Genomic DNA, 27,002 nt, shown 5'->3' with positions numbered 1-27,002 from the left:
CAAACTTCAGACTGTGAGAAGCTGGCTGCAGCAACAATTCATGCATGGTTTAGAACTTCCTTCAGGAGAAGGCCCTTTTGCTCCATTTCCCTAGTCATTGCACCTTTGTCTAAAGGTGTTTCAGCTGAGGAAATTCAAACCCAGCTCACAGGCCCATGAGATGCTCTTGTTTCCCCTTCCCTTTCTTAATTCCATTCTTAGTATCCTAGTGTGTGCACAGCCTTAATGAGGTGATGTCTGATCAGACTGAACTGGCACACACCCGCTCCCACATAGGAAACTTTTTTTTAACTACCTGACGCTTTCTGGATTCTGTATAAGCTGCAGAAGTCAGCCTCAGAGTCAGGCCTGAACCTTGGTGGGGACCCGCATAAGTGTGCAGCTCACATTTCAGGAAGTTCTTGGGGTTCTCCAGAGAATGTGGCACTGTGGCAACACAGCAAGAGCCATGCTGTATGTGAGAAAGCTTCTCACCAGTACGCACAGGAATGCTCATGGTGGCAGTCCAAAGCAATACAGGCTGTTCTGATAAAGGCAGAAATATTTAGGGGTGGGTTCCCTTCCAAAATCATGTTCAGAACCAAAGCTTAGCAAAATTTGCTCACTGCCAAATAGAAGGGAATAGACTTAGCCAGTAAATGCTTTGGAAGCAGAAGGGTGTCTCAGCAGATGCTTCTGTGGTACTCTAACCTCACTCCAGATAATTTAAAATCCATCAGACAACATGACATCAAAAGACTTGTGTCCACTCTTCATTCTGCTAAGGTCGAATTGCAACTACCTTGTCTGCTGCTGTCCTGTAAAGGTACCTGCATCTTTAGACAAAACCCCAGTATTAATAACCTCAAGCCCATGAGACAGGAATAATCTGTGAGAAACAAAAGAATTCTAAGGGGGAATATGAGAATTGCTGGAGCTCAGAGCCACACTTAATGAGCTACTGATCCTGAACTGAGCTTTAAAAATCACAGGAGAAAGATGCAAAAGGTGCTTCATTACTTTAATTACCTTTATTATTAAAATCCTGGCAGCCTCTTTTTGCCCTCCCTTTTCCCATGATTTCAAGACTCGCTCTCTGATGAGTTTGGATCAGAAGTTTAATTAAGTTGGCACCTATTTCTAGCTTGGGGATTCTGTGCCCTAGAACTCCGCTGGCCCCCACAGAGTTGGTGGCCCAGCAGTCCTTGGCACTATTCCAACCCAGTGGCACTCTGTATCCTCACTGGAAACAGCTATTTAAATTATACCCTTTAAGCCAGGCATTTAATCATCAGACATGAGAGACAACAGACCCTGGTGCATTTTGCTGGGGTGAAATGCTATCTTTCCTATGCTACTTGTGAAATAGGATTTCTCACCATCCCTGAAAGGAGTGCCCCATGGCAGCAGCCTCCAGCAATGCCTGTCCTAGAAAACACAAGACCATCAGAGGCTGGAATCAGGGATTATCCTGGCCAGAAAGGAGATGAGCCAACATGTTGCTGTCCTTCTCCCTGTCCCTGACACTCTCAGGAACTTGGGATTTCTGCAAGTGGAGGTGTCTGTTCATTGTGTTAGTAATAATGTTCACGAGCTGCAGATACTATGTTCAGTAATGTCCAGAGCAAGTAATTTTGGCCAGTCAGATTGAGTGATTTTACAGTCCTTTTTCAGATTAAGAAAAATACAAATCAAAACCAGAACACTAATAGCAGGCAAGAAAGCACTCTCAAGGAAGCCAGTTTCCACTGCTGAACCAAGTATTCAACCACTGCTGAACCATTGCCATTAAAACTGGGGGCAAATGCTGCCCAGGAGAAGGGAATTTCTCAGTAGTGAATTCCTGAAGGGGTTCTTCAGCCTAAAGAAGTGCTTGAAATCCTTGCCGTGGAATCATCTTCCCTTAACAGGGAGAAATGGAGGTATTTTGTTTCTCTGCTGAAGGGACAACTCCGTCTCTGGAGTCCAACTCCATGCAGCCAGACTGCTTGGGGATGTAAGCACCTATAAGTACTTGGACTTCCTAAATGAAGCTGTGATATTTGTGCCTGGTAGATGGTCCTGCCAAAGAGCAGCAATCAGAACAGACCACAAAGACATTGAGCCATACCCCACTGACAATGTAGATTAGAGTATGACTACCTGCCAACACCAATGAATACCAAGGAGAGAAATCAGAACAAAGTATCAGTCAGAAAACCCCTTGGGTCCAAATTTTCCCCCACAGTCAAACTAAGATTCAAAGCCAAACCTCACCCTTTAACTAAAGCCAAAAGGGATTTCCAGTTCCCCTTGGAAGAGAGCCCCCAAATTCTGCTTGGGAAGCTCTACTCCACCACTGCTTCTGCTGGGACTCCACCTCTTGCAAAACACAGGAAGAAAGCACTAGCAAAACCATGCACAAGGCTGGGAGAGATGAATTACAACCACTGGCCTGTTCCTCACCTAGAGAAGCAAGCAGACAGAAAACTGCTTCCCTGTCCTGTTGGCCCAGCAACTGCCTAAAAAGACAGAGACTGAAAATGGTCTAATACCTCCAGAACTGGAGGGAAATAGAGAAGGAAGAAGCAGGAGACCTTATTTTCTGTATCAAAGTCATGAGTAATAGCATAGTACTTTTATTTCACTTCCAGTATCCCCAGCTGTCACTTACTAGTCCTCAGGACAGGTATGTTCCCTACCCCACCTGTACAGCTCCCCAGGCATGCAAGGGAACAACAAACAGCAGTGAGCATGCACACGTGCACACACATCAAAACATGCATTTCGCTGGAAGCAGCAACATTGCCTGCCCCACAGGTCTGGAGGTTTCTCTGGGTACTACCTGCATGATCCGTGTGGGGATCTAGCCAAGGGAAGAAACCTGAAAATCAAGGCAGGGTGGAAAAGGCATAATCACCAACAGCTTTAATTCAGTGAGTAATTTCACTGGACTATATGCCAAAAAGCTTTCCAGGAATGATTTTTTTGTCCAGCTGTAGCTTAGAGCCTTTGGTGTATAGTCCCCACAGACTTCACACAGTGGGATTTGCTATCTTTGGATAAACACAGGTCAGCAAAGGATTTCAGGTGAAGGCAAACATCATAGCCTCAGTTCCTTCACTCGCAGCATACGTGTGGCTCGGAGAAGCATCTGCTCAAAAATCTATGGATTGTCAGCCTTGTTGTTAGGGATCTCCACAGCCTGTCACTTGAGACAGCAAACAGAGAATTAATAAACACCAGATATTCTGGGAAATAGAAGGCATGCCCATCCATGGGGAACTAGGTCCAACACTCTTTGTATTCATCATGCTAGCAAGGACTTCACACGATAGACTGGATTCAAACTATAGACCCACAGGGGTCTAAAACACTGCAGAGAGGAATCCAGAAGTGATTCCCAGACAAGCCTTTTATGACAACAGGAAGAAAATGGTAGCCCTGGAGCCCAGCAGACAGAGGAATTTAGTCCTGAAGGTAAATAAGGAGTATCTCATAGATAGGGAAGCTCTCCCACCATTTCAAATACACTTCTCATGTAAGTTGCATAAGCAAGGGTGAGATGAGCAAACCTTCCAACAGGCGTTCCATGGGAACCACCACCCTTTCCATCAGAGCAGATGCCTTTGGAGTAGATGACTATTCAGGGCACACTGAGGACCTGAAAAGACATCATCTTGCAACCACAACCTGGGAGACAGAACAACTGAGCAGGCAGATGGAAACAGTCACCATTGTTGTGTTCCACCACCACAGCAAGACTCAGCACTCTCTGCCTGTAAGGTCTGCCTCAACACCACATCCAGTCTTTATGGAGACAGACCAGACCAGAAGATCCACATCCATGACACACTACAAACCCCACCCAGGCTCGTCCTGGACACAAAAGTCACACAAGCAGTACTTACCTGTGGGGGGAGGAGGAATGGCTGCTGGCAGTGGTTTAGCAGATGGAGCTCCAGGACCTCCCTGAGGATAACCCATGTTCATGGGGCAGTTAAAAGGTGCTGAAGAGAAGTCTAGAGGAGATTGGCTTGCCACAGGGAGAGGACAGGAGGCAGGAAGCTGAGATGATGGGGCTGAGGCTGGAGTGAAGAGGGCAGGTCTGGGTGGTGGAACACCAGGAGATGTCATGGGCATCAACTGTCCTGGCAGAGAGGGCTGGCTGGAGAAAGGAGCAGGACCAACAGGTCTGACTCCCACTGGTCCAAATGGCTGAGACTGCGACACAGCTACAGACAACAAAGAGAGTGAGTGTATCAGCATCACTTGTTTCATGGGCCAACTACTCATGACACTATGCTTCTCGGTAATAAGCCTTCCCTTCTTCAAGCCATATCTTTTAATATCCATGCCTCCCTAGCCCAGGCTACATCAATGAAACTGCCACCAAGCCAGCTGTGGCTTTTCTACCCCGATATATGCTCAGTGTCAGCACACATGCAGTTACTACAGTTACTACAACTACATCTGTCAGAAGCACTGAGAAGCCTCAGAGAGCTGACTTGCTCTTTGTCAGTACAATAGGCCTGTGAGGAAAAAACTAGAGCAGCCACCCACACTGAAGGCTTTAGTCTCAGAAAACCTAGAAATGGGCACAATAATCAAACAATGCTTACCTGGCCCTGAGACAGTTGCTGGATTCAAGCCCAAGTTGTACTGTGGATATGGGTGCCCTCTGGAATAGACACTTGTTTGTGGACCCGTGCTGGCTTGGGGAGGGGCAACGTGGTGAGGTGTCACAGGCATCGCTGGCACTGGCTGAGGTGTGAAGAGGGAAGGCACTGAAGGCTGAGATGGTGCTGAAGGGGGAAACGATGACGGATAGTTGGGCTGCAATGAAAAAATAAAGAACTTGCAAATGGCCAACAGAGTCACATGCATACACAATACTAGCAGATGCAATTTCTATCCCTGTCACTTCTCAGGCAACAGAAGCTGCTGCTGCTGTTGGTGCCCTTGATGCACTTGATCAAAGGCCTTTCCCACCATGTAACTTGCTCAACATGATGAGCACCACACTCTTCAGAGTATTCTCCAGCTCTCAAAAGCATTAGTCCTCAGGAGCAAATTCCCATAAAATTATTTCCTGGAAGCCCAACCAGGAGGAAATAATGAAGGAACAATAATGGAATAATAGAGGTTGGAAGCAAAACTCTGTGAACAGTCTTCTTGTGCAAGAGCTGAGATGAAGCCATGAAGCCATACTACAGTAATTTTACTAAGATATCAGGGTGAGATGAGCATAGGAAAATGACCCCAGCCTCTTTCACCCTAAGATTTAAGATCTCAGTGGATCACTACACTCCTCTGGGGACTCCATGTAGGACAGAGCTTTGTGAAAATACGCCAGACAGCTTACTTCTGGATTGTCACAGAGCTTGCGTTTGCTCCAGTGAAGGACATCAACGAGGAGCTCCTCAGTGTTGTCAGTTTATGTCATCTCATATTACTTCTTATGCCTTCCACAACCCAGTAGCCTTCCTCCCTCTTCCCAAGCCACGAACACCTGAGTTTAGGGCATACCTTCTCTGGATGTCTGGGACCGGCTTTGTGGGCTGCTCCTTCAAGGATGGAACCACCCTTGGCTGCTGCGGGTTTAATGACCCCTACATTGACACGAGCGTAGGGAAAAGGGGGTGGCTGCTGATCACCCACACTCTCTCCTTGAGCATGAAAGAGACGGTCTCGGAGCTGTTCAATCAGGAGCTGAAACAAACTATGCTTTAGAAGAAGCACTTTGAAAACCCCAGATGAGAAATGCTGGGGAGGCATTCAAAGCAGACCCTGACCTAAAGCACTATGAATCAGACTGCAAAACTAACCATGTCCCCAACAGCCACCAGGAAAAAAAACCTCAACAAATGGTAAATGACAATCTGAGACATCACCTGCCACACTATCAGGCAGATGAAGTCTCCCTAATCCTTCCCCCAGTCTTTATAATATTCCCTCCCCAATCCCTACCCACATTTAGGCACTAGATGGATTTATTTCAAACTGCCAGGTGACCTCCTCATTCCCATCCTCTACAAGCTAGTTTCAAGAAGAGAGGCAGCTTCCCTGGCAAGCTGCTTCCCAGTGTTGTTCTCCATCAACCATTTTACAGTTCTAAAACTCTTCCCTTTTCTTTGAATCAAAGGCACTACAAAGAAAATGCAAATAAAGACAAAACCCATATCCTGGAATACATTCCCCCCTCCCCCTCTATTCTCAAGTTAGCATAACTAAGGTGAAACTTTAAGTCCCGATGCATGGCAAAATCCCAGCTCTCCCTCATACAATCTCCCCCCATACCACTCTTTCCCACAACAGCTTGCTGCTCACTCACCTCTTTAGAGCTGCTGGGTAGGTAATTCATTGCAGCTGCCAAGCATCCTTGTGATGCCAGGAGATTGGCATACTGGGTGATTCGTTCTGCCAAGACAGGGCCTGGTGCTGGTCCTGCGGTGCCTCGGAGCATCTCAATGGACCTGCTCAGCACCATCACCTTCTCTATAAGATCCTGAATAATACAGGGGGAAGGAAGAAATAAGACTACTCAGATTCTGACTAGTTTTACTGGCCCAACTCATGCTGAGACAATACTAGATGGCTCTCCCCACTTTCAGTTGACATCAGGGCCAATGTGGACAGAAGTTACTCCCCTTTGCACCAAATACTGTCACTAATGACCATTTCCTCGGATGCACTTGGAGAAAACCAGGAACCAGGAAGCAAATCCTGACATTGCTCCTTTAATAGTAAGGGAAAAAAAGAAAATCAGAAGCCACAAGATTGTTCTAATCAACTGTGATCATTTTACTAGGAAGCTACTATTGTTATAGGTGATCAACTTGGAAGAGGAAGGCTTAAAACCATATCAAGAGAAATTCATTAGCAAAAACTACTACTGCTGGCAAAAGGACCAGAAGGGTTTCAGTTACTCAAAACTCCTTCAACTCCCAGGAATGAAAGCAGTGCTTACAGCTGGAGAATGATACATGCTGATATCTGGCAACTGGGAGGAGGCCAGTTTCAGAAATAACCAGGAGTGCTGAAGATGCCTTTTTATTACTTTTACTCAGTAGTAGGATTACAAAACCAGGGAACTCTGCAGCAGAGGGCATTATCTGCAGATATCAAATAAACTTGTCTAGCTCATTCTAGCAAGTGACATACACAACAGGGCTTAGTCACTTAGCCAGGACTGGTTTAAGTGTAGCAGATTACTGAGATTAACTCCGTTGGTCAGAGCATGGTGCTGGTAATACCAAGGTTGTGGGTTCAATCCCCATACGGGTCCATTTCAACTCAGATTATTCTGTGAAATAACCAATAGGAATGAAGAGAGGTAGGCAACAACATTGACTTAGAAGTCCTGATTTATCTCCAAGGTGTGACTTCCCATATGTGATCATCCTACTTGCAGTGGGAATATCATGATCCAGACTTCATTTTATTTTGCTAAGGCTGTTCTGAAGGTACAGCCAGATAACTGCAGCATTAAGTTATACATGACAAGCACAGCAGCAAATGCATCCCAGGCTACTACCAGTAAAAAAAAGGTATAGCTCAAACTTCCCTGACCAAAAGGAAGCTCAGAGGTGACATCAGTATGTAAGAGAGGCAAGTAGGCTGTAACTCCTGTTCATGGCTGGATTTATGTGCAGTGTAAGCACACAAACCCTGACTGATCCAGAGTGCAAACCTCCTTTCAAAGTAGGCCCATAACCCAGGCTACAAGGAGATACCTGGGTGAGTACAAACTGCCTGCTGGAAGCCAGATACCCTGATGGAAAAAGGCAAACAGTTCAGGGCTACCAGACTGGCCTAAAGAGGAGTCAAACCAACATCATAGCACCTGTACCTGGAGAGCAAGTGGTGATGAAGTCTCGTGGTTTTTTACCCAGCATTCCACCAGCCTCTCCACATTGCCTGATGAGATATAGCAGAGGCAGGCATCATTGGACAGGGCTGCATCTCCCTCTGACTCCAGGCGGGCACCCAGCATGTCTAGAGAGGAAGAGATGCAGACAACATTTAATACACTCTCCTCTGGAAGAGCTCATTGACCCCAGTGCTTTTAATCTGCACCTAATTAGAATCATAGAATAATTTAGATCAGGAAAGAACATTAAGATTTAGTCTAACTATAAACCTAGCACTGCCAAGTCCCACTAAACCAAGATTTTAAGTGCCACATATACTTGTTTTTTAAATAACTCTAGGGATGGTGACTCCACCACTTCCCTGGGCAGCCTGTCCTAATGCTTGACAACCCATTGAGTGTAGGTGGTTTTCCTAATGCCCAATTTAAACTTCGCCTGGTGCAACTTGAGGCTGTTTCTTCTTCTCCTATCACTTGCTATTTTGGAGAAGTACAACCTCCTTTTGGGTAGTTATAGAGAGCAGTAAAGTCACTCCAATCCTTCTTTTCTCCATGCTAAACAATCCCAGTTCTCTCAGCTGCTCCTCATAAGATATGGGATTTAGACCCTTCACCAGCTCCACTGCATAACTGCTGGATAACAGAGAAATGGGAAGGAAACCCAAAGCACACCTGGTTGAAAAAAAACACTTTTAAACATCTGCCAATTTTTATGTCTGCCCAAACACATAAAAAAAAGAAATGACAGATTAATTCAGTGAAAAAATCCAACACTTCTTTTAATTTCCAAAAGAAGTGTGGGAATCTCCAGGCAATAGTAGGGTGCTGAAACCTGTTTTAGGTGAATGAAGCCCACTGGACCTTTTACTGTAAAGTAAATACCCTTCTCTACAGAATAAAAATCGTCCTCTTCATGTCTCAGCCAAGGGATAGCATCTATCCTGGTTTTTTTCCATGCTACTTCTAGAGGTCACAGAACATACCCACATACACAATTTTACACCATGATTCTCAGCTACAGTGTACACCTATCATTCTCCTAACTCAACACTCCACACTTATTTAAGTTCCAGATAGCGGTAATGAGTAAGAAGTGCTTCCTTTTCTGAACTCTATCCACTTTTGTCCATAAGCAGTGCAGAGGTACGCTCTGCAAGGGAAATAGTATCAAAACAGAGTACACTGCATACCACAGAGCTGAGTGTAGTCTTCGTGCTTTGAGTATGTTAACAAGATGGCCAGTGCCTCCTTCCAGCTCTGTAGATCACAAGTGCAAACAATATCTTGCCACTTCTGCTGCACAATGGAGGAAAGCAGCTGTAAGGGAAGCAGAAGGCCTGTCAGTCACTGAAGAAAAAGATAAGCTGACAGTCTAAGCAACAGCTCACTTTCGAACATGCTTTCCACCATGCAGAGAGTACCTCACTGTACATTAAGGTCCAACAATCTCAGCATCCCTATGTTAACAATAATTGGAACCTGATGCCTCTAAGGAAAGTAAAAAAGCCCAACAAAGCACTTAAAAGAATATGGAAACAGCCACACTAGACAAGATCTAACACATATCTTGTTCAGAGCAGCTGGTATCAATGACTGGGAGCACAGGGTTAAGATATCCCAAGCTCTGTTACATTTCCCGTTTGTAAATTAATAAGCTAGGAGCTTCCTAGTTGAGCTGTAAAGGGGCAGTATGCACTACAGGTTACAAGCATGAGAAGCTGAAACAGAAACCATTACCAAAAAAAAAGGAATAGAGAACACAGACATACTATGTAAAATTGTCATAAAACTACCAAGATATTAGAGTAAATGCAATAGGAGATGAACAGATTCTGCTAATATTCTACTTCCTTCACTGAAGAAAAAGCATTTCCACATATATTCAGAGAAACATTTGGCAAGACAGTGCACACCTTCCCCTGCTCAGTGTGTACACAAAACCATCACTTACCATGGAGAGATTTGTTTTCCGCTTGGCAAAGTAGCGCTTCTGGGTTTCCTTTAGGAGGTTATCCCCACCAGCTATAGCTAAGATGATGGCATCAGCAAAGCGCTCTGCTCGCATGCACAGCTCCACTGCACCCTCAAAATTCCCCAACAAAAGGGCTTGGCTGATGAGTCCATCTGTATCTACAGAGGTGAGAAGAAGAGTCAACCCAAAGAGTCATCAGTCAGATGCACTGATGATGCTTGTTTTAAGGAGCAGGCAGTAAAAAGCAGTAACAGCTAAAAGCCCACCTAAAAGAAAATTTGTAAACTCAAAAAAACCCACTGAATTGACTCTAGGTCTTCCATCATCTAGAAGATTCTTCTAAATTTTTAATGGGTCTCTCATCTGAAAGAAGTATTTCTATGCTCAATGTGATATGCTGCATAACACTTGAAGGGGTCATATGTTTTAAAGGTATCCACCTGCTGGAGTGAACTAGATTCTTCCTGGTCTCTCTGAATAGACTGGTTTTCCCTCCTCTCCCCTTTTCCTAAGAGGGTAGAAACACTCTTTATGTAACATACCTTCTGTGACTGGAATCTCCAATGTGCTCATATTCTGTGGGATGAGGTTATCAAAAAAGGCTGAAGAGGAAGAAACAGCAGCTACATCATCGCTGGAATTCATCAAAAGCTGTGCAAAAAGTGCAAGAGCTTTTTTAATTCACAGCACACACATATTCTACACAAAACAGTTTAGTGGATTACAGGGTGGGATGGGGCTGCTCTCCATTTGGTTGTGCATGCTCATATAAATCTAATTTCAATTTGGAAACTCCTGTCACTGTGCAATCAATCTGCACAGTTTCACAAGGGAAGCAGCAAGAGCAGTGCTGCAATTGGCAAAGCCTAGGACACTGATGGTGCAAGACATGCAATGCCAACAGCACTGCTGGGCAGCATTCATCAACTCAACTGTCAGCCCTTGAGCAAGCTGAACTATTTTGGATGGAAGAGAGACAAGAACAAATAAAATCTGTAAATAACAGGCTGGATCACAGCCATGCATGGTGCTTTACTGAAATCAGGACACAATTGCTACTCCTAGAATATCTCAGCCCATGTTTGAGGCTTGTGAAGGTGATTACTAATCAGAGGATATAAGTTTTAGATACCTCAGAGGAGAAAAGTTTACAGTGAACCAGGCCTTGGAAGGCATCTGAAGATGGACATGCCAAATTATGTGAAAATACATTTCAGAGGATAGAGGTGAAAAAGAAAGAAATACCACAGCAGAAGCTTCACAGAGGAAATCCAGAACAGTAGCCTTAAGTTAAGCGGGGGTGAGGCTAATTCTACCACTGAAGAAATCAACACAGGTGAAGCAAACCTTCTTGCAGGAATAATAGCCAGGAGTCCTTCACTGTTCACTGGTTAGTTTTAAAGCCAGAAGAGAAAGTTATTATCATTTAGTCTGACCCTGTGAGGGTTTGATAGGCCTGTGAACTGCCCTCTACAATGCAGGCATCAAGCCCAACAAGCTGTGGGTGGAATTAGGCCTTCCAGTTCATTCTGCCCTCCTCTGCTCTCCAATGCTGGCAAGATGTACAGGACATACCTGATCTGGTGCAGCATTTGTATCACCTGCCTCAGGAAGGGGCTGTTTATCTGGGATCCCATTACTCAAACATGAGGCAATCTAGGAAAGTAACAGACACACACAGAGAGTAAAGCAAAGCAAGCAACTGGACAGCAAAACTACCAAGAGACTGGCAAGCCCCAGACACAATTCCCCCAACTCTTTCACCTGTTTGAAAACTTCCACCTCACCCTATTCCTGGCTGGCTGCCTATCAGTGACTATTTATCCTTTTCAGAACATTATCCATCAGTACTATGCCAGACTGTCTCCACCTGTCACCTTCTTCCTGGTTGAAGAATCCCCTGAGATGCAGAGAGCTGAACGCTAAAAGAAGCTCTCACAACTGCACTGTTGTTGAACATTTCCCAGTGCACCAACAACACAAAGCAAGATAACTGGGCTCAAGACCCCTTTGGCTACACCGTTACAAGTGCTTGCATTTGCTTTTTAGTGGGATATACTTCATGTGACTCCCAGCTGAAATTTCACACACTTTGGTCATTTGTGTGCTGTGAGATCACTTGCTCAGTTCCAGTAGGACCCTGCAACCCTCCTGCAGCAGCTTTAGTCCTGTAAAGGTTTCTATCTATTGGAAATACCCCTTACCTTTTTTTGCAGATCCTCTTTACTGTAGCCCAGCAGCTTGAGAAGTTTAGTCCTGGACTCCTGCTCCAAATTCACCTGAGTCCCAATAGATATTAAAAAGACAAAAAATATGTAATATCATAGACATCTACACACTGATAACAGTTAGCTGCTTCTGGCAGCAGCAAAGTTTAGAGCTCAGTTTATAGATAAAGAATTGAACTATGAAAAGTCCACCTAAAAACTACCGTGGAAAGATGTATGGAATTTAAGTTATAATCGTGATAAAAGGGCAAAACTCAAGTATGCCACAGTTACAACTGAGATACAACTGTGTATCCAGACCACGACTGTATCCATACCTAGTGTACTTGGTCATTAATTTTCTGGATAATCAAGGAATTGCCAAGCTCATCTCTTCACAGAGAAAACTGACTGATTTGAATCTGGATGAAACTGAGACAAGGTGGTCGCCTGAATTGCTAGCCAATTCACAAGAATTAGTTAACTGTTACAGAAGCTCCTTGGGTGAGGATTTCAGACACTCCCAAAAATTCCCAAAGGCTGCACGGAGCCTAATTGATAGGCACTATTTATATGCTTTAATGCATGATTTACATTCTGCAATGAGAATCTGTCTGTCTCAGTTAAGTCCCATGCTGCTTTTTCTACACAAATGATCAAACTGTACATGTAAACAGTAAATGTTTACAGATACGTGTAAACATTTCAGAAACTGTTCCTGCAGAAGCAGGAATGGTGCTGCAGGACACTTTTGTACAGAAGCCTAGTTTGTAGTTTAAGACAATCAACTGTAATATTGTAATATATCCTTTATGTGCTGGAGTGGTCTCTCAGGACCACACACCAGATGGGTTATAAAAAGAGACTCAAAATGACAGTTTGATGTGTCCCATTTAATGCAACTGAAGGCATTGTTGCAATGGAGACCACTTTCACCACCTAGATAAAACAGCTGGCCATCCCGTTCAAGATTCCCCACACAAATATAATACTGTGGCAAATATCTCAATATTTTGCCCTCCACACAGTCTGCAACAAGTGTCTGTAAACCACTGTCAAGACTAAGCCCTGCCTCTTCAGAAGGACGACCTCTTCTTATTACCAAACTCTCATGCTACCAAATTGTCCATGAAGGCTAGTCAGTCCTCATGCCACCACAGCTCTCTCCTTTGTTCTGGTGTATCTCATTGTCCATTTGGACTTCACCTTGAAAAATAATAATGTACAGCTCCACAGGTTGCAGGCAGATATAGCTTGGCAGTGTGTTGAGTTGAAAAGATCCTGTTTCAGGAAGCCCAGACAAGTTCACTGAAAAGATCACTCCTAATGAAATACAAGACAACCTCCAAGACCTAAACTTTCTTTAGAAAAATAAGAAGTATATTCATTCAATTCCAATTTATATTTTAAAGAACAGGAACATAAAGGGTTAGAGAGGACCACATTCCACCCCAGGACCATAGAAGAATTGACCTCTGTATTTCACCACAGCCATCCTACCTTCAAGAAGTTCCAAAGGTTCTCATCAAATGGGAACTTGGCTGTCTGGATCTTGCCCTGGCAGTAATCAAGGAGGTTCCCTGACTGCAAGGCCATCTGCAGCTCTTTGGATCGGAGTAGGAATTCAGTTTCAGTAGTGACTTGACTGATGAACACCTGGTGTGGATAAGTCTGCTGCATTTGCTGTCCAGGAGCTTTGGTTAGACCAAAGGTAATCAGTTTTCCTCCAAACTGAGAATGACAGAGGGAGACACAGTAAGTATTCTTATACACAAAGGTAAAAGCTACTCAGTTCTTCATTTAGCAAGACAGACCCAAGTTCCAGCAGTGACCACAAGGAACCCAAGAGCTCAGTGTGCATGGATGGTATGAACACTGAGGGAGCTCTCATTACTAGCCCTTCAGCTGAACTGAACACTGATAAACTTGACACTTGTGCATATCCAATCAAGCCTAGCCAATTGCAAGTGCCAGAGAGGCACAGAGGAAAAAGTACCCTTGAACAGAACTGTTAGTTCCTTTGTTACATGGAGAGGCAGACTGCAATGATAAAAACTATCAGGTGAAGAGCAGGCACTAGACAGACAAAGAACAAATCAAGCAACAGGCTAAAAATCCAATTCAGCCATCCAATTTAGGAGCAAAGATGTGAGGAAAATTAAATGCCTGGATAGGAAAGAGAGAGACAGAGGAGAATGGGAATGCATGCTAGCTTTCAAGGATAGCTTTTACAAATTTTTCTTATATTAACTTGTACTTATAATCTCCCATTCTCCACTACAGGACTCTCTGTTGTTGAAAATATATCTGAATATTGAGAGTAAACAAACTTCACTTCATGGGACACTACAATGCACCTTAAACAGGCATTAAAACAACTAGCAACAGGAAGATACAGGTTTCTTCAGTCAAAACAAAGGATTGTGTCACAAGACAACATATCTATTGCATTGTCAGCTCCGTTCACTTACTGCAAATGAAACCCCCACAGGTCTCCGAATCCACTTGGGTGGTTTTTTTAATGGTGGAATCAAGGTGGTCTGAGTTACTTGCTCTGGCACCTGCAGAGGAGGAAGGCTCTGTCCTGTGCCAAAGGGATCCAGATTGTTGAAGGAGGAAGAGATCTAGAATCAGATGGAAATAGGAAGAAAATATAATTCAATTCCTCTCTGTATGGAGTAAGCATGAAAAATGAGGCAAGTACAGCACCTCCTTCTGGAATACCACCGAGTCCCTATGCAAGAGAAATGGCATGTCAAAACAGTTCCAGCAATCCTTTCTCAAGGAAGTTTTACCCTAAGAGATTTTCAAGTAGTTTTTCCTTAGCAAGATGCAAATTTCCTAAAAAAGCACTGCTAGGCCTAGCACCCAGCTCAAACAGAGAAGTTGCAAAATTACTTGTTTTATGCAAGATAATGACAACATATGGTCAAAAGTTGTCCAACTTATTTCTTGTTTTTCTCACAAAGGAATTCAATCTCCCTTTTTGTTGCTGGAGTTTTTCAAACGGGTTAGTTTCAAGGACTGTCTCAAGCTTTTTTGGCTTTGATGAGACTGATGAAATAAAATTTTCTTGTCTAGACAAGAGAGTGACAGAAGTGGCCCCTGAGCCAGATTTCTTACATTTAGGGAGTCAGTAAACATACATACAATGCTGTTCACAAGCATTTTTCATTTTTAACATTGTTGGCATAGATTTGTTGTTTGCTAAAGATAATCCTGTTCAAGTTTGACTGGACCATAGGGAATAGCTTTATAATTCAAAACCAGCATACCCAAAAGCAAGCAACCTCAGGCTGATCAAGCTAAGATTGCCAAATCTTAGAATCACAAGCAGTGCTTGTCTTTCTTCAGAGAAAACCAATTCCAAAGAAAGAATAGTTCTTGAAGAACAGCTTATATCCAACAGATCAAACACCCTAAACCTTAAAGAAATAACATAACCAGGTCTGCAATAGTTTCTGTCCTGAGACTACTGAATTCATAAGAGAAAGACCTCTTGGTCACAAATTCCCTGTCACCATAACTGTCATTATCTCCTGCTTGTGTTCTTACTTGATATTCAATTTATTCAGGAATTATTCAACACTACTGTTCCCCAATTTTGAACAGTGGAAGTGCGGTGCATACACATGAAGAATGCAGAGAAAGAAAATTCTCCATGGGTTAAATAAATCCTTAATCTCCTGCAGCTGTTGCTTGATAAAGTATTTTCTGTCTCTTGCAAATCCTATGAAACTGAACTCAGTCAGCTGTAAATGACTATATAAATAACACTTAAGCCAGTTCATATGTATTCTCTTAAAACCTGTATTGTAAGGCATTTGTTGGCTGGGACAGAGGGAGGGAATTAAAAGACTAGACACCAGATTAAAACTAAAATTTTAGACAGTAGTGACATTTAATCTGTTCATAAATTGTTCATCTATTCATTGGCTAAGTAATGGGTTTCAGTATCAAAAATATTAACATGCTTAAAGTTGCAGTCAAAAGACTTGAGGAAAATTGCTAATAGTGGTTTATAAGCCACTTTATAAAATTAACTTCTAAACTAATGAAGAATAACATATCCTATCAATTAGTATCAATGTATTTAATGTTAACCTAATGACAAGAAAAGCTTGTGCACTGCCTTATTTTTAGTCTAATAGAAACAACAATAAAATGTATCTTAACGTCACAACTGTGCTTGCTCTTGGTTTTCTTTACACACCTTGTCAGAGCCAGTGTGGTCTCTTTGGGATCTGGTGGGATTATTAAACCCCCCCACAGGTAGCCTCTGGTTCCCACACCATACAGCCATAGGTCCAGGTGTGTGGGACAGATTGCATCGCTTAAAAGTGACCCTGTTACACACATGTGTTCCCACCACTCTGAGCAGTCACGAGAGAAACTGCCAGTCTGTCAAGGTCTAATACGGTCACAGGACTTTACCTTGTCAGCCTGTGTCTTCTGTTGAGCTTCTAAGTTCCCACCCATAACAGAATAAATGTTGATCCACCCATCAAAAGTGGCAGCAGAGAAGACTGAAGGATTCCTGGGACACCACTGGACATCAAAGCACCACTGACTCCGAATAGGCAACTCATACACCACCTATCACAGAAAGAGAGAAGACAGAAGCACAACACAAATAGCCTCCTGCTTTCCCCAAATTACTTGCCCACAGCAAGCCTGTCACTTTATTTACATGTCACCATTGCATACAAATCTATTATTTTTGCTTCTCGAAGGGTGCATCTGCAACCAAATTACAGCACCTTGAGTCCAAAATAAAACCAGAAGTCAAGAGGCAAGAATGTGTCATGAGCAAGAACACATAAACAGAAAGAATAGTGTGGAGTAACAAATGTGGCAAGGAAAATAAAGAGCCTAAAGAAAAGAAAAAATAGAACAAGAAGAGAGGAATGTAATAGCTGCACATGAACTATGAAGGGCATTGCAGCCAACAAGTTTATGGTTCAGCATTCAAAAAGCCAAAGTTCGATTCACAGACTTCCTGCCTGATGTTGGGCAACTCACTAACACAGCCTTGACTTTAAACCTCTCATTTGTAAAATGAACATATTTCCTTTATGGTTTACAGAAACAAAGGATAGACAATCACATCTTCATTTTCTGCAGGAACGTGATCTGTGTTTTCCAGATAGAAGCAAATTAATATCATTTGCTTATATTAAAATCTAGATTGCCAAACAGAAAAACTAACAAACAAATCCCAAGAAATCAAACATCCCCCAAACCCAAAGAAACCAATACTTCCCTCAAACTTACAAGATCAGCCATTCTGCATAACTGTATTAATTCTGCAAAGCTTCCCAATTTTTCACTTGAAAATTTGCTGCTCACTGGTACCAAGTCAAAAAGAGCTCCCTAACGTAGTTTATACATAAAAGTCTAATTTGAACTTGGACTCCGCAAATCTACAGCAGCATGCATTTCAGTCACAGTAATTTTTTTTAAGTTTTCCACTAAAAGACAGTGAAAGTATTTTTGTAAAAATTAGACATCAGGCACGTTTCAGAGTCTGAATCTCTTCTAACCACTAGAGATCTAGATGAAGTGAGCATCAAATCCCATGCAAGTACAAAAGCAGCATTGCATGCATTTTAGGAAAACAGATTCATTTTTTTCCTTGTCTCCAAGGCAAAAGTGGCCAGCTGAGTGACATTGTCCCATGAAATTAATCTAGCCTGGGGCTCCCATCCAGACTTTGCTCAGTATTGCTAGAGCACTTTCCCAATGCCATCATCAAGATCAACTGCATTGTCCAAAGTTCAGTTTTATCCAGGATCTCCGCACTGAATGAATGGGTGTGCATAAAAAAATTTTAAACATCTTTTTAAACATCTTTTTAAACCATAAATTAAACCACTTTAATTCAGGTGAAACCTAAATATACCTATGGTAATTCTGAGATGCATGAGTAGATAAGCACATACATGTGAAACCATTTTAGTATAAATAAAGTTTACACGCATTGTTTAACTACACTGTTCCCTTCTCAGTGACCCTCTTTAACATACGCTCTTTGGTCTCCTTCAAATTTCCTCCCAAATGAACTTACTACTCTAGGAGAAGGAAAAAAAAGAAACACATGGAAAGAGAGAACACTAAAGTATTAGCATAGCAAGAGTAATCATAAATAGTTGAAACTAAATTTTAACTTAAAGTTTTCTTCCCTCTCTGACCTCCAGACAAAGACGTATCAGCAAAATCCTATTTCAGTCTGGATATGGACCACACTCATTCACTTCAGAAAGAGTGCATAAGACATGCTTGAGGGAATAACATTGGCACTCCACAAGGATAAAGGGAAGGACACACAGAGCAAAGTAGTACACAATATAAAGCAGACCACGTGTACTGATAGCTGTGGTTACATACCTCCCCCAAACTTGGGTTCCAGCACAAGATCCGGTTGTCTTTGGCACTACTCAACAGCAGTTCAGGGTCAGCCTGGCACCAAGAAACAGACAGAACTCCCCTAAAACAGATCAGAAAGAAATCAGTCATATTTCCTGTATAGTTTGTTCTGCCATCCAGTCACTAAGAAAGCACCATGCACCAGCACCTTGGCTCAGAAATGCAAGTTCTCATCTCTACCTTCAACCAGATTCATCTGGGAAAGAAAGCAGGCCCAGGAGAAAATAATAGTTCCCCTAAGTCCAGTCTCCCAGCTGTTGGTCTTGAAAAGATGCAACACAACATGCAAGTCCTCACCTCGTGTGCCCTTCCAGCTGGCTGAGAGGAGAGGTAGCAAAGCGTAAGTCCCATATTTGGATCACTGGCAAACGGTCATCCTCAGAGGAAAGGACTAGCTGGGTTGCAACTTCTGGGTGCCAGGCCATTCCTGAGCAATGCATCTAGGGACAAAAATAGCACAGGCTGAAAATTCAGCAATGCAAGTTGGCAATAGCACGAATGGGCCAAAGCCGTGTCATTCTGTACTGAACTCGCCTAGAATGCTTGACATAAACCAAGTCCAGTAATGTCTTGTTCCAGGCAGCAAGCATTTCTACCGTCTCTTCGCAGCAAAAAAAAAACCCAAAAAAAACAAAACACTAACCACATAGAAGTCAATGTCCAAAGCTGACCTAGGAAGAAAGTTGGGGGCTTCTCATAAATGAGTTGTGAACACAGAAACTGAATGCAAGTGTGCATGAATTTTAAGAACAGTAAGGGGCCTTGTTTCTCCATTTCATTCACAAAAGAAGAAAAAGAGGTGCTTTGATGCTATGTCTCCAAGAGAACGAGTTCCAACAGCTCCTAGAATAAAACCACTTGTCCCAAGAGTCTGTGCCACTGCTTTGTAATCCCATGTGGCATGTTGTAAGCTAGCTAAAAACGCAGTCTTTTCTCCACTCACTCTGTTGCTGTGGTCACTGACTTTGATGATGGGCTCATTCTTCCTGAGGTCCCAAACCACAGCCTTGCCGCTGGGGTGAGCGGAGGACAGGATATGCTGCACCTGCCGATTCCAGGACACCACACTGATGTCTTCATGGGGCTGCCAAGACAGGAAAGGCCACACATCCATTATTCCCAAGCTGAGGGAACACTCACAGGAATCTGTCAATAGTTTAACTGAGGGATTAGGGATTTGATGATACATAGATTCCTCTCTTCAACTGCTGATCAACTAACTGGAAATATCAGCAGCGCTAACCAGAAAGACTAGGGAAAGCCCTTTACTCAGAGTACAGTGGACAGTAAAATTCTATAGCAGAATGTCACCTGGAAAAGTACCTCTGCATTTGAGGAACAGGCACTGGATTCTTCATTGGCCAAATGTGTTATAAATCACTCTAGAGAGAACTGCAGCTAAGCACACCTATATGTTTCTACCCCAACTTCTCAGATGAACTTAAATGGAAAGATGACCTTCTGCAACATTTCAGGAGTGCAGTGAGATGGAAAACAATGAACTATTCATGACTAATTGCTGTTATTGTATCTACTGCAATGCAGGAGATAGACAAAGAAACAAACAGGAGACTTACTGGAGGAAAAACCTGGCTTGCTTTTACTGAAGTTTACTATGATTTTTCTACTTTCAGGAGTTGATTGCCCTGAATAATATAATAAGCATCAGAAGATCAAAAACTACTTCTTCTTCAAACTCGGGAAATATTATCTGGGAGCAATAGCCAAGATGCATTTAATGGCTCACTGGCTCTGCGAGGGATATGACTTTCATGAGATATGAAAAGCCTCAGCTGAAGCCTGAAATAAATTCATTCCTCAGAAAAGGTCCAATAAACCTTCCTAATCCATCACACATGCCCCAGCTGGATCACAAGATAAACTGGTCAGTTACTTGATTCAAATCAACAAAGAGCTTACCCATCCATGCAAAGTGCATCCTTCCAGAGCTTGCCAGTCTACCTCCCCTGCCTTTACAACACTTCTTCCACCCCCAAGAATGAAACCAATCAGTCTCTTCTGATTCAACTCTCTCCTGACAGACTTCAAAGTCATTCCCCTTTCACAGACTGACTGACTAGGCTAGGATGTCTCCACACACATCTTTTTGTCTTGCCTACTGAGATACAAAACTGCACGAGTATTGCCCAGAGGAAAACTCATTTACCTGTGATTTAGTCCCCGGAGTCATAGGCACACTGAAATTATTCAAGTCCCAGATGAAAATTTCAGAATCATTGGCTCCAGAAGCCAAGAGATTATTCTGTAGAAAAAAAAAGGAAATGCTCAGCTGAGATTGCTGCTCACAGATTTCTTAAAAATAAATGGAAGCAAAAACCCCAAAATCTTCTATAGTGAGATGAGAGCTTTATTTCATAGCCACTAGCATGCATAAAGATACTAACTGGATTATAAGCACATCTCTGGCCCCCGTGCCATCCACTGTGGCAGAGTAGAGACAAATTTAAAATTTGTCTGTTTTGTGCAGATGGCTGCTGTAAACCATGATGAAATTCTGCCACAGGCCTTGAAGCCATCGTCTCTGGCCAGATGAGCCTTTGCCTGGCATCAAGGACATTCCTTCTGAGAAGATGCAAGTTTCTCACAACTGACTGCAGACAATTTTCCATTTGCCTTTGTGCTACCACAAGAAACATGTTCTGTTCACTTCTCATTTATGTTACAGTCCTCTGTGATCAGAGCCCCACTGAATTAAACACCAACTGAACAAATAAAAAAATAAAAGTTTTAATTTTAAAAGGACAATGGTTTGACATGTAACAATATTACAAGACATGTTTTTATAGAGAGGTAAGTGATTTGAACAAGGTCACAGGAGAATTCAGAGGCAAAGCTGTGAAAAGAATCCAAATCTGAGTCTCAAACCAGCCTTATCGGACAACTACTGTGCCTCGTAAGTTAAAACTTGTCCATTTATTTATGAATCTATACACAAAGGAATGTATTTTCTAACATGGAGATTAACTTTCCTTCGGTACCTTAACGTTACACACCTGGAAAGGGTTGAAGTCCAGGGCTCGAACAGGACCTGAATGCTTCTCTGTCTGCGCAATGACAGGGTCGCCCTTCGAAGCCAGGACACGCTGCACGCTGTACATCGTCAGGACTCCGTTATCCCCCCCACCAAGGAGCACTCCAGAGGACTCTGCAGACCCATTTCCAAAGTTCCCCCAGATCAGCTTATGAAACCTAAAACCAGAAGGAAATAAAGCTGGCATAGGCCATGATGTTTGGTGGAAATCAAGACACCCTCTGCATTACCAAAACTCACATCCCTGTTTAAACCTACCAAACATATCCATCAAGTCTGCACTTTAAACAATCGTCTCCCCTTTAAGAGGACTGTGGCTCTTGCGTGCAAAAAAAGAAATAAGCTCCCTTCCAACGACTTTTCAAGGGAATTTAAAAAGGCAGAGCTTGTCTCTATTTTTTTGACTGTTATGTTGTTTGTTTAAAACTTTTAGGACCTCACATGGGATTTGGTGGGTGAAATCCTCTAGCCTACACTTTACTGAAAATTAGTTAAGAGATCTATGTGCCTTCATTTCCAGAGCTGTTATCTGAAAAATATGTTTACGCCCTTTAAAATCTGCTAGCTAGAAATCCAGGCTGCGTTTTACACTGGGGGCAGATGTCACCTACACTGATAAGCCTAAGAAATCCCTACACTGATAAGCCTAAGAAATCATCTTGTTTTAAATAGCTGGAAAGTAAGTTTCGCTCTCTCTATAGTGTCTTCAGGACAAACTGTTAGTCCCAGCAAATTCACATTATACATAATGTCTCTACTGACTGACTACCACACAAGTAATTTCAGATTTCTCTAATAGTCCACCTGCTCTACTTTTACACCCAATATGGTCTCTATCAACAAAAATGTTCCATTTTTGAAGAGAGGTCAATTGATTCAAAGGATCACTTTATATGCTGTAAACATCTCCTGCTCTCCTTTCTTGCATCAGAAAACCCTTTTCATTTTCATTGATTGATACATCAGTATGAGCCTCTAGTACCTGTTTGAGGCAGGAAGTGCTCCTTTCTGCTTCATATCCAGGGAGGGATCCCTGAAGTCAACCTCAAATATTTCCAAGGTGGCATTTGTACTGAAGGATGCATCCAGTTGTTGGGCAGATGTTCCTAGCAGAAGTACAAGGGCAACACAAGTGGGCATTTTTATCAAAGGCATGAGGTACAAAAAGAGTAAGGCACTGAAAACCTATTCTTCATAATCAACACAGCCTTGGTGTTGCAACAGTTCAAAAGAGGACATCTCTGAACAACTCAGAAAAAAGAATCAACAATTATGACAAAGACTTTGAAAGAAATGAAAATTTCTTCAGGAAATTCTGGTCACCAACATTACTGTTACACAGATAACTTTCTTTCTTGGGAGAGGTGCAACTCATGCACCCTCCTCCAAGCAACTATGGCTTTTGATATTATCAAGTTCTTCTCTAAAATACAAAGGCACTGACATAATGAAATCCAGCAACAATTATGATCCCAAGTACTTCTGGATACTGCTCCTCAATCATGATATGTCTTAATCAGACCTTGTAAACCTACTCTACAGAATAAGTTCTTCAACTGTAACCAACTAAACATGCCTCAACAACCCAAAGACAGTAACAAATTGGTAGCTTCCTTCTTTCTCCTTATTCTTATGGAATAAAAGCTACAAGTTGATTTAACATTGCCTAGTGGGGCACTGCCAGGCAAACTGTCCCCTAGTTACCACAGGGATGCTTACAGCATGGAAAGTGCCCAAAGGACTATTAAAAAGCAGTACAATTTATGAAACCACACAGCTCCTGATCTAAAGCAAACTAAAGCCACGACCTTTGGTTCAGTCAAAACCCTGGCCTCGTTCTCTGCAAACTTCCCCAATACAAATCCTTCCCAGAGGCTGCATCTCTTCACAAACTAATCCAGTGTGGGTCCCCTCCATGGGGTAGTCTTTCAGAACAGATTGCTCCAACCTCAGTCCTCCATAGGGTCACACGTCCTGCCAGCAACCTGCTCCAGCATGGGCTCCTCTCTCCATGGGGCCACAGGCCCTACCAAGAGCCTGTCCAGTGTGGGCTTTCCACAGGGCCACAGCATCCTTTGGCATCCACCTGCTCCAGCATGGTGGATTGTAGCTGGGTATCTGTTCCACCATGGACCTCCATGGGCTGTGGGGGTGAGAGCCTGCCTCACTAAGGTCTTCACCAGGGGCTGCAGGGGAATCTCTGCTCTGGCACCTAAAACATCTCCAGCCCATCCTTCTGCATGGACCTCGGTGACTGCAGCATTGCTTCTCTCCCATATCCTCCCTCCTCTCTTGTGCTTCAGTTATACATGGCATTTTTTCTCCCTCTCGTTAACTGTGTTACCTCAGAGGCACTCCCACTGCCAGGCTGGCCCTGGGACAGCAGTGGGTCTGTCTGGAAGGCGGCTGGCACCAGCACCAGCAGACACGGCGGGAGCTCCTGGCAGCTTCTTACAGGAGCCACTCCAGCTACCAAAGCCCTCCCGTGCAAACCCAACAAAACAACCAGAGCTGTCAGCTCCACACAGACAAACTCTGCCAACTCAGTGAACAGGCTCACTTTCTGCTTCAGGAAATAAAATTACTATAAGAATAGATATTAAGTAATAAAATCAACGAAATAAAATTTAAAGTCTTGCAAAAGTACTGAAAATGGAATTTTAACAAAAACAGGCAACTTTAGGGAGAAGAGGTTTATAGTATTTGATTGTCAAGCTATGTGATTATGACTGAAGACAGACAACTTCAAATGACCTTAAACAAACATTGCTTGAATTAACTTTTTTTCCCCCACAGGCACAGGCCATGTGTAATGCAGAACATCAAGCAGTGTTGGAGTCTTAATTGGAAATCAAAAAAATCATGTATTCAACCTTTGAAAAATCAATCATATTTGAAATGTCACTGTTGGGCACAGAAGTAATTCTCTACCAGTTACTTTAAAAAAGCATAAAAGCTGTAATGTTTTTGGTATATTGCTTGTAAGTTTTCCAGACACTATCAAGGTGGAAACTGTTGAAAGCTAAAACCCATACAACTCTACATAATTTTTTTCTGTGATTCGTACTCTAATATTCACAAATTGTGAAGAACTTTACCTGTTGCTAGGTAAATAGGGTGGTTGTTTGCTGGACTCCATGCCTGGACAGCTGTTCGCTCAATTTCTTTTAGCTTCATTTTCTAGACTCTGAAAGAAATTTCACACAGAGTTTAGAAGAGAGAGACACAGTTGATGTGAAAATATTCACATCAGAAACACGATGAGAACACACTGCTCTCAAAAGAGTGACGTTAATTGCTACTTCCTGAGGCAGCGAATACTGGAATAAATCAGGATATTTAAGAATTCATTAAACCTCCCCAACCCCCCTCCCTCAAAATTCCACTGTCTGACCCCAGATTTTCTTTTATATATAGCTCTCTTTTTGATATGTCCCAATTACAGGAGAGTTTCAGAAAAAAGCAAGGGATCTAAATTAACATACTCAAGTCTTCACTGCAGGCTGGTTTAAATTAGCTGCAGAAATTAATTTAAACAAATGTATTTTGATCTAGCACTAGTTGCTCTCAAACAAGCAAATGTCAGTATATACAAAAGCAAAAAGGGAGCAGAAGGAATCTCAGGACAGGCTAAAATCCAAGCAGAAAAGTGACGTGGCAACAGAAAACAAAGTGCAATGCTATCGTGTGCCAATTCAGTTAATGTACTTTGTTCTTGCTCCTCCAAAACGCAAAAGGGAAAAAAAAAATCATTTGACTTTCTCTTCAAGCCAGCAAATGGCAGAAGGTGAGAAGAAGTAATCCACAAATAACTACAGGGTTTCAATCTCAGCACTGACAGCAACTCTTTATTTACTCAGGATAGATTGAGTGACACCTGTAAAACAGGAACCAAATTTCCCCATGTCTTTGGAGAGGGATTAGCTGGGCAACAATGTGGCAGGTTAACTGAAAATCAAACATCAACAGCAGACAGGTGGGAGGCTGCAAAACTGAATATAAAGACAACTGACTACAATACAAATAATTATTGTTTTGATAGGATCCCATTCTTACTAAAGAGAAAGCACCCTGAGTTCCATCCCTGACCATAAACAGGCCTTCTAAGCATCACAAATGATGTGTGGACATTCACAGGCTAGTGGGGTCACTCTCATGAGCAGTGCCTAACTTTTCAAGCTTGGCTGCACTGCAGCCTTTTAACTCTAGCTAAACAGAACTGTATGCTTAGATGATATCATGGTGAATAAAGTAAAACCATCAGCAGGCAGCACAGCAAAACCCCCTGCATCTTGTCAGTTTGCTGTGATTAACCTCTCCTGGTTACTTGACACTGTTTGTGTAAACCACAACCTGTATCACATGGCTCTCTGTTCAGATGCAGGGCTCATAAGAAACTGTGGCCTCCTGGGGCCGACACAAGGGGGAAGTTTGGTCAGCATTACTTCTTGGGCTTGGACCTCCCAGTTAATAATTCTACACCTCTTTTTAAGGTTTCTTCTGCCTCACGAGTCAGAAAGTTAAGGAGATCCTCTCTCTCTCTCCCACGCACTATTAGGAGGATATGCTGATTGACTAGAACCTATTTAATGCTTTTTAGCATTAGCCTCAGCAGTATCTCCCCAAGCTCAAACTGCCAACTGCTTGATGTGCCAATTCGCCCATCAAGCTTACCCCAACTTAGTTAAGGCCCAACAGAATCTGAACAGAATTCTTGTACAATAAAAAAAGTGCAAGTATTTCTTCATGCCCCCTCCGATTAGAGATGGAAAGGTCATCTCCTCACTACCATAATAAATCTCTAAAGCTTACTTTCCAATCTTCCAGTACACACTTTGTGGGGTACTCGTTAGGGGTCTACCACACTCTCTCTGTGGTGCATCTCTGAAGATGTTCCAGTACCTACTCATGCCTCCCATACTACTGCAGAAACCCTGTCCAGGTCTTCTCCCTTCATTGGCAGAGGCGAGTGAAAATGGCAGCAGAACTTAGGTGAATCTTCTAGCAACAAGAAGATATTGCACAAGGCTCTAGCTGACTCCACCACCATGGGGGACAGGACAGCTGGCATGCTCCTCACCAGTCCCCTTCTTGCCTCCTCCTCCTCCAGTTACAATCTACCAGTTGTAGGAGCTGGCTGTACACTCAGGTCTCACTGCTTCTTGGCTTTTGAGAAGGCAACTTCCCTGCAAACATTAATAGACAATGGCCAAGAGATCTCTTCCCTACTGGTAAGGAATCAGTGAAGAATACAACTATCACAAACTTAGTTGGGTAAATGGTACAAGCTCCCCCTCCTTACCTCTGTGCTGGATGGACTACATGGCTGAAATAATTTACATTTAATGTGCAAATAAAGATAAGCTGCAAAAATTGTGCAGAACAGTATTGATCAATTGTTTGGCTTTTCTTGTCAATAGAGCATTTTACATAATAAAGTCAGTTACTGCATCATTACTGTTCTCTTTTCACAAAATTAAGTCAGGACAGAATGTGAAGGTAAAGTGTCTTGGT

General features: G+C 42.8%; 1 protein-coding gene across 5 annotated transcripts in view; it reads right to left on the bottom strand.

Moving 5' to 3' along the window:
• Positions 1–27,002, bottom strand: part of SEC31B (SEC31 homolog B, COPII coat complex component) — a 34,995-nt gene that overhangs the window by 5,870 nt on the left and 2,123 nt on the right. For 2 of the 5 annotated variants that reach the window (XM_038140608.1, XM_038140609.1), the window contains exons 2-22: positions 24,587–24,675; positions 22,471–22,594; positions 21,451–21,646; positions 20,604–20,699; positions 19,380–19,520; positions 18,734–18,876; positions 18,398–18,497; positions 16,445–16,606; positions 14,482–14,634; positions 13,511–13,741; positions 12,008–12,082; positions 11,379–11,459; positions 10,346–10,454; positions 9,783–9,961; positions 9,022–9,148; positions 7,811–7,956; positions 6,293–6,466; positions 5,488–5,670; positions 4,581–4,794; positions 3,870–4,193; positions 2,804–2,842 (exon numbers count right to left, since the gene is read on the bottom strand). In XM_038140608.1, the coding sequence (XP_037996536.1) occupies positions 2,804–2,842; positions 3,870–4,193; positions 4,581–4,794; positions 5,488–5,670; positions 6,293–6,466; positions 7,811–7,956; positions 9,022–9,148; positions 9,783–9,961; positions 10,346–10,454; positions 11,379–11,459; positions 12,008–12,082; positions 13,511–13,741; positions 14,482–14,634; positions 16,445–16,606; positions 18,398–18,497; positions 18,734–18,876; positions 19,380–19,520; positions 20,604–20,699; positions 21,451–21,646; positions 22,471–22,594; positions 24,587–24,665 (3,076 nt within the window). In that variant the 5' untranslated portion in view covers positions 24,666–24,675. The remainder of the gene's footprint in view (positions 1–2,803; positions 2,843–3,869; positions 4,194–4,580; positions 4,795–5,487; positions 5,671–6,292; positions 6,467–7,810; positions 7,957–9,021; positions 9,149–9,782; positions 9,962–10,345; positions 10,455–11,378; positions 11,460–12,007; positions 12,083–13,510; positions 13,742–14,481; positions 14,635–16,444; positions 16,607–18,397; positions 18,498–18,733; positions 18,877–19,379; positions 19,521–20,603; positions 20,700–21,450; positions 21,647–22,470; positions 22,595–24,586; positions 24,676–27,002) is intronic. The other 3 variants (XM_038140611.1, XM_038140612.1, XM_038140610.1) reach the window with 2 other exon arrangements.

This window comes from Motacilla alba, chromosome 6 (assembly GCF_015832195.1).
Source record: "Motacilla alba alba isolate MOTALB_02 chromosome 6, Motacilla_alba_V1.0_pri, whole genome shotgun sequence".
NCBI classification, from domain to species: domain Eukaryota; kingdom Metazoa; phylum Chordata; class Aves; order Passeriformes; family Motacillidae; genus Motacilla; species Motacilla alba.
The sequence above is the reverse complement of the archived record's forward strand: the minus strand, read 5'-3'. Positions and strand labels throughout refer to the sequence as shown.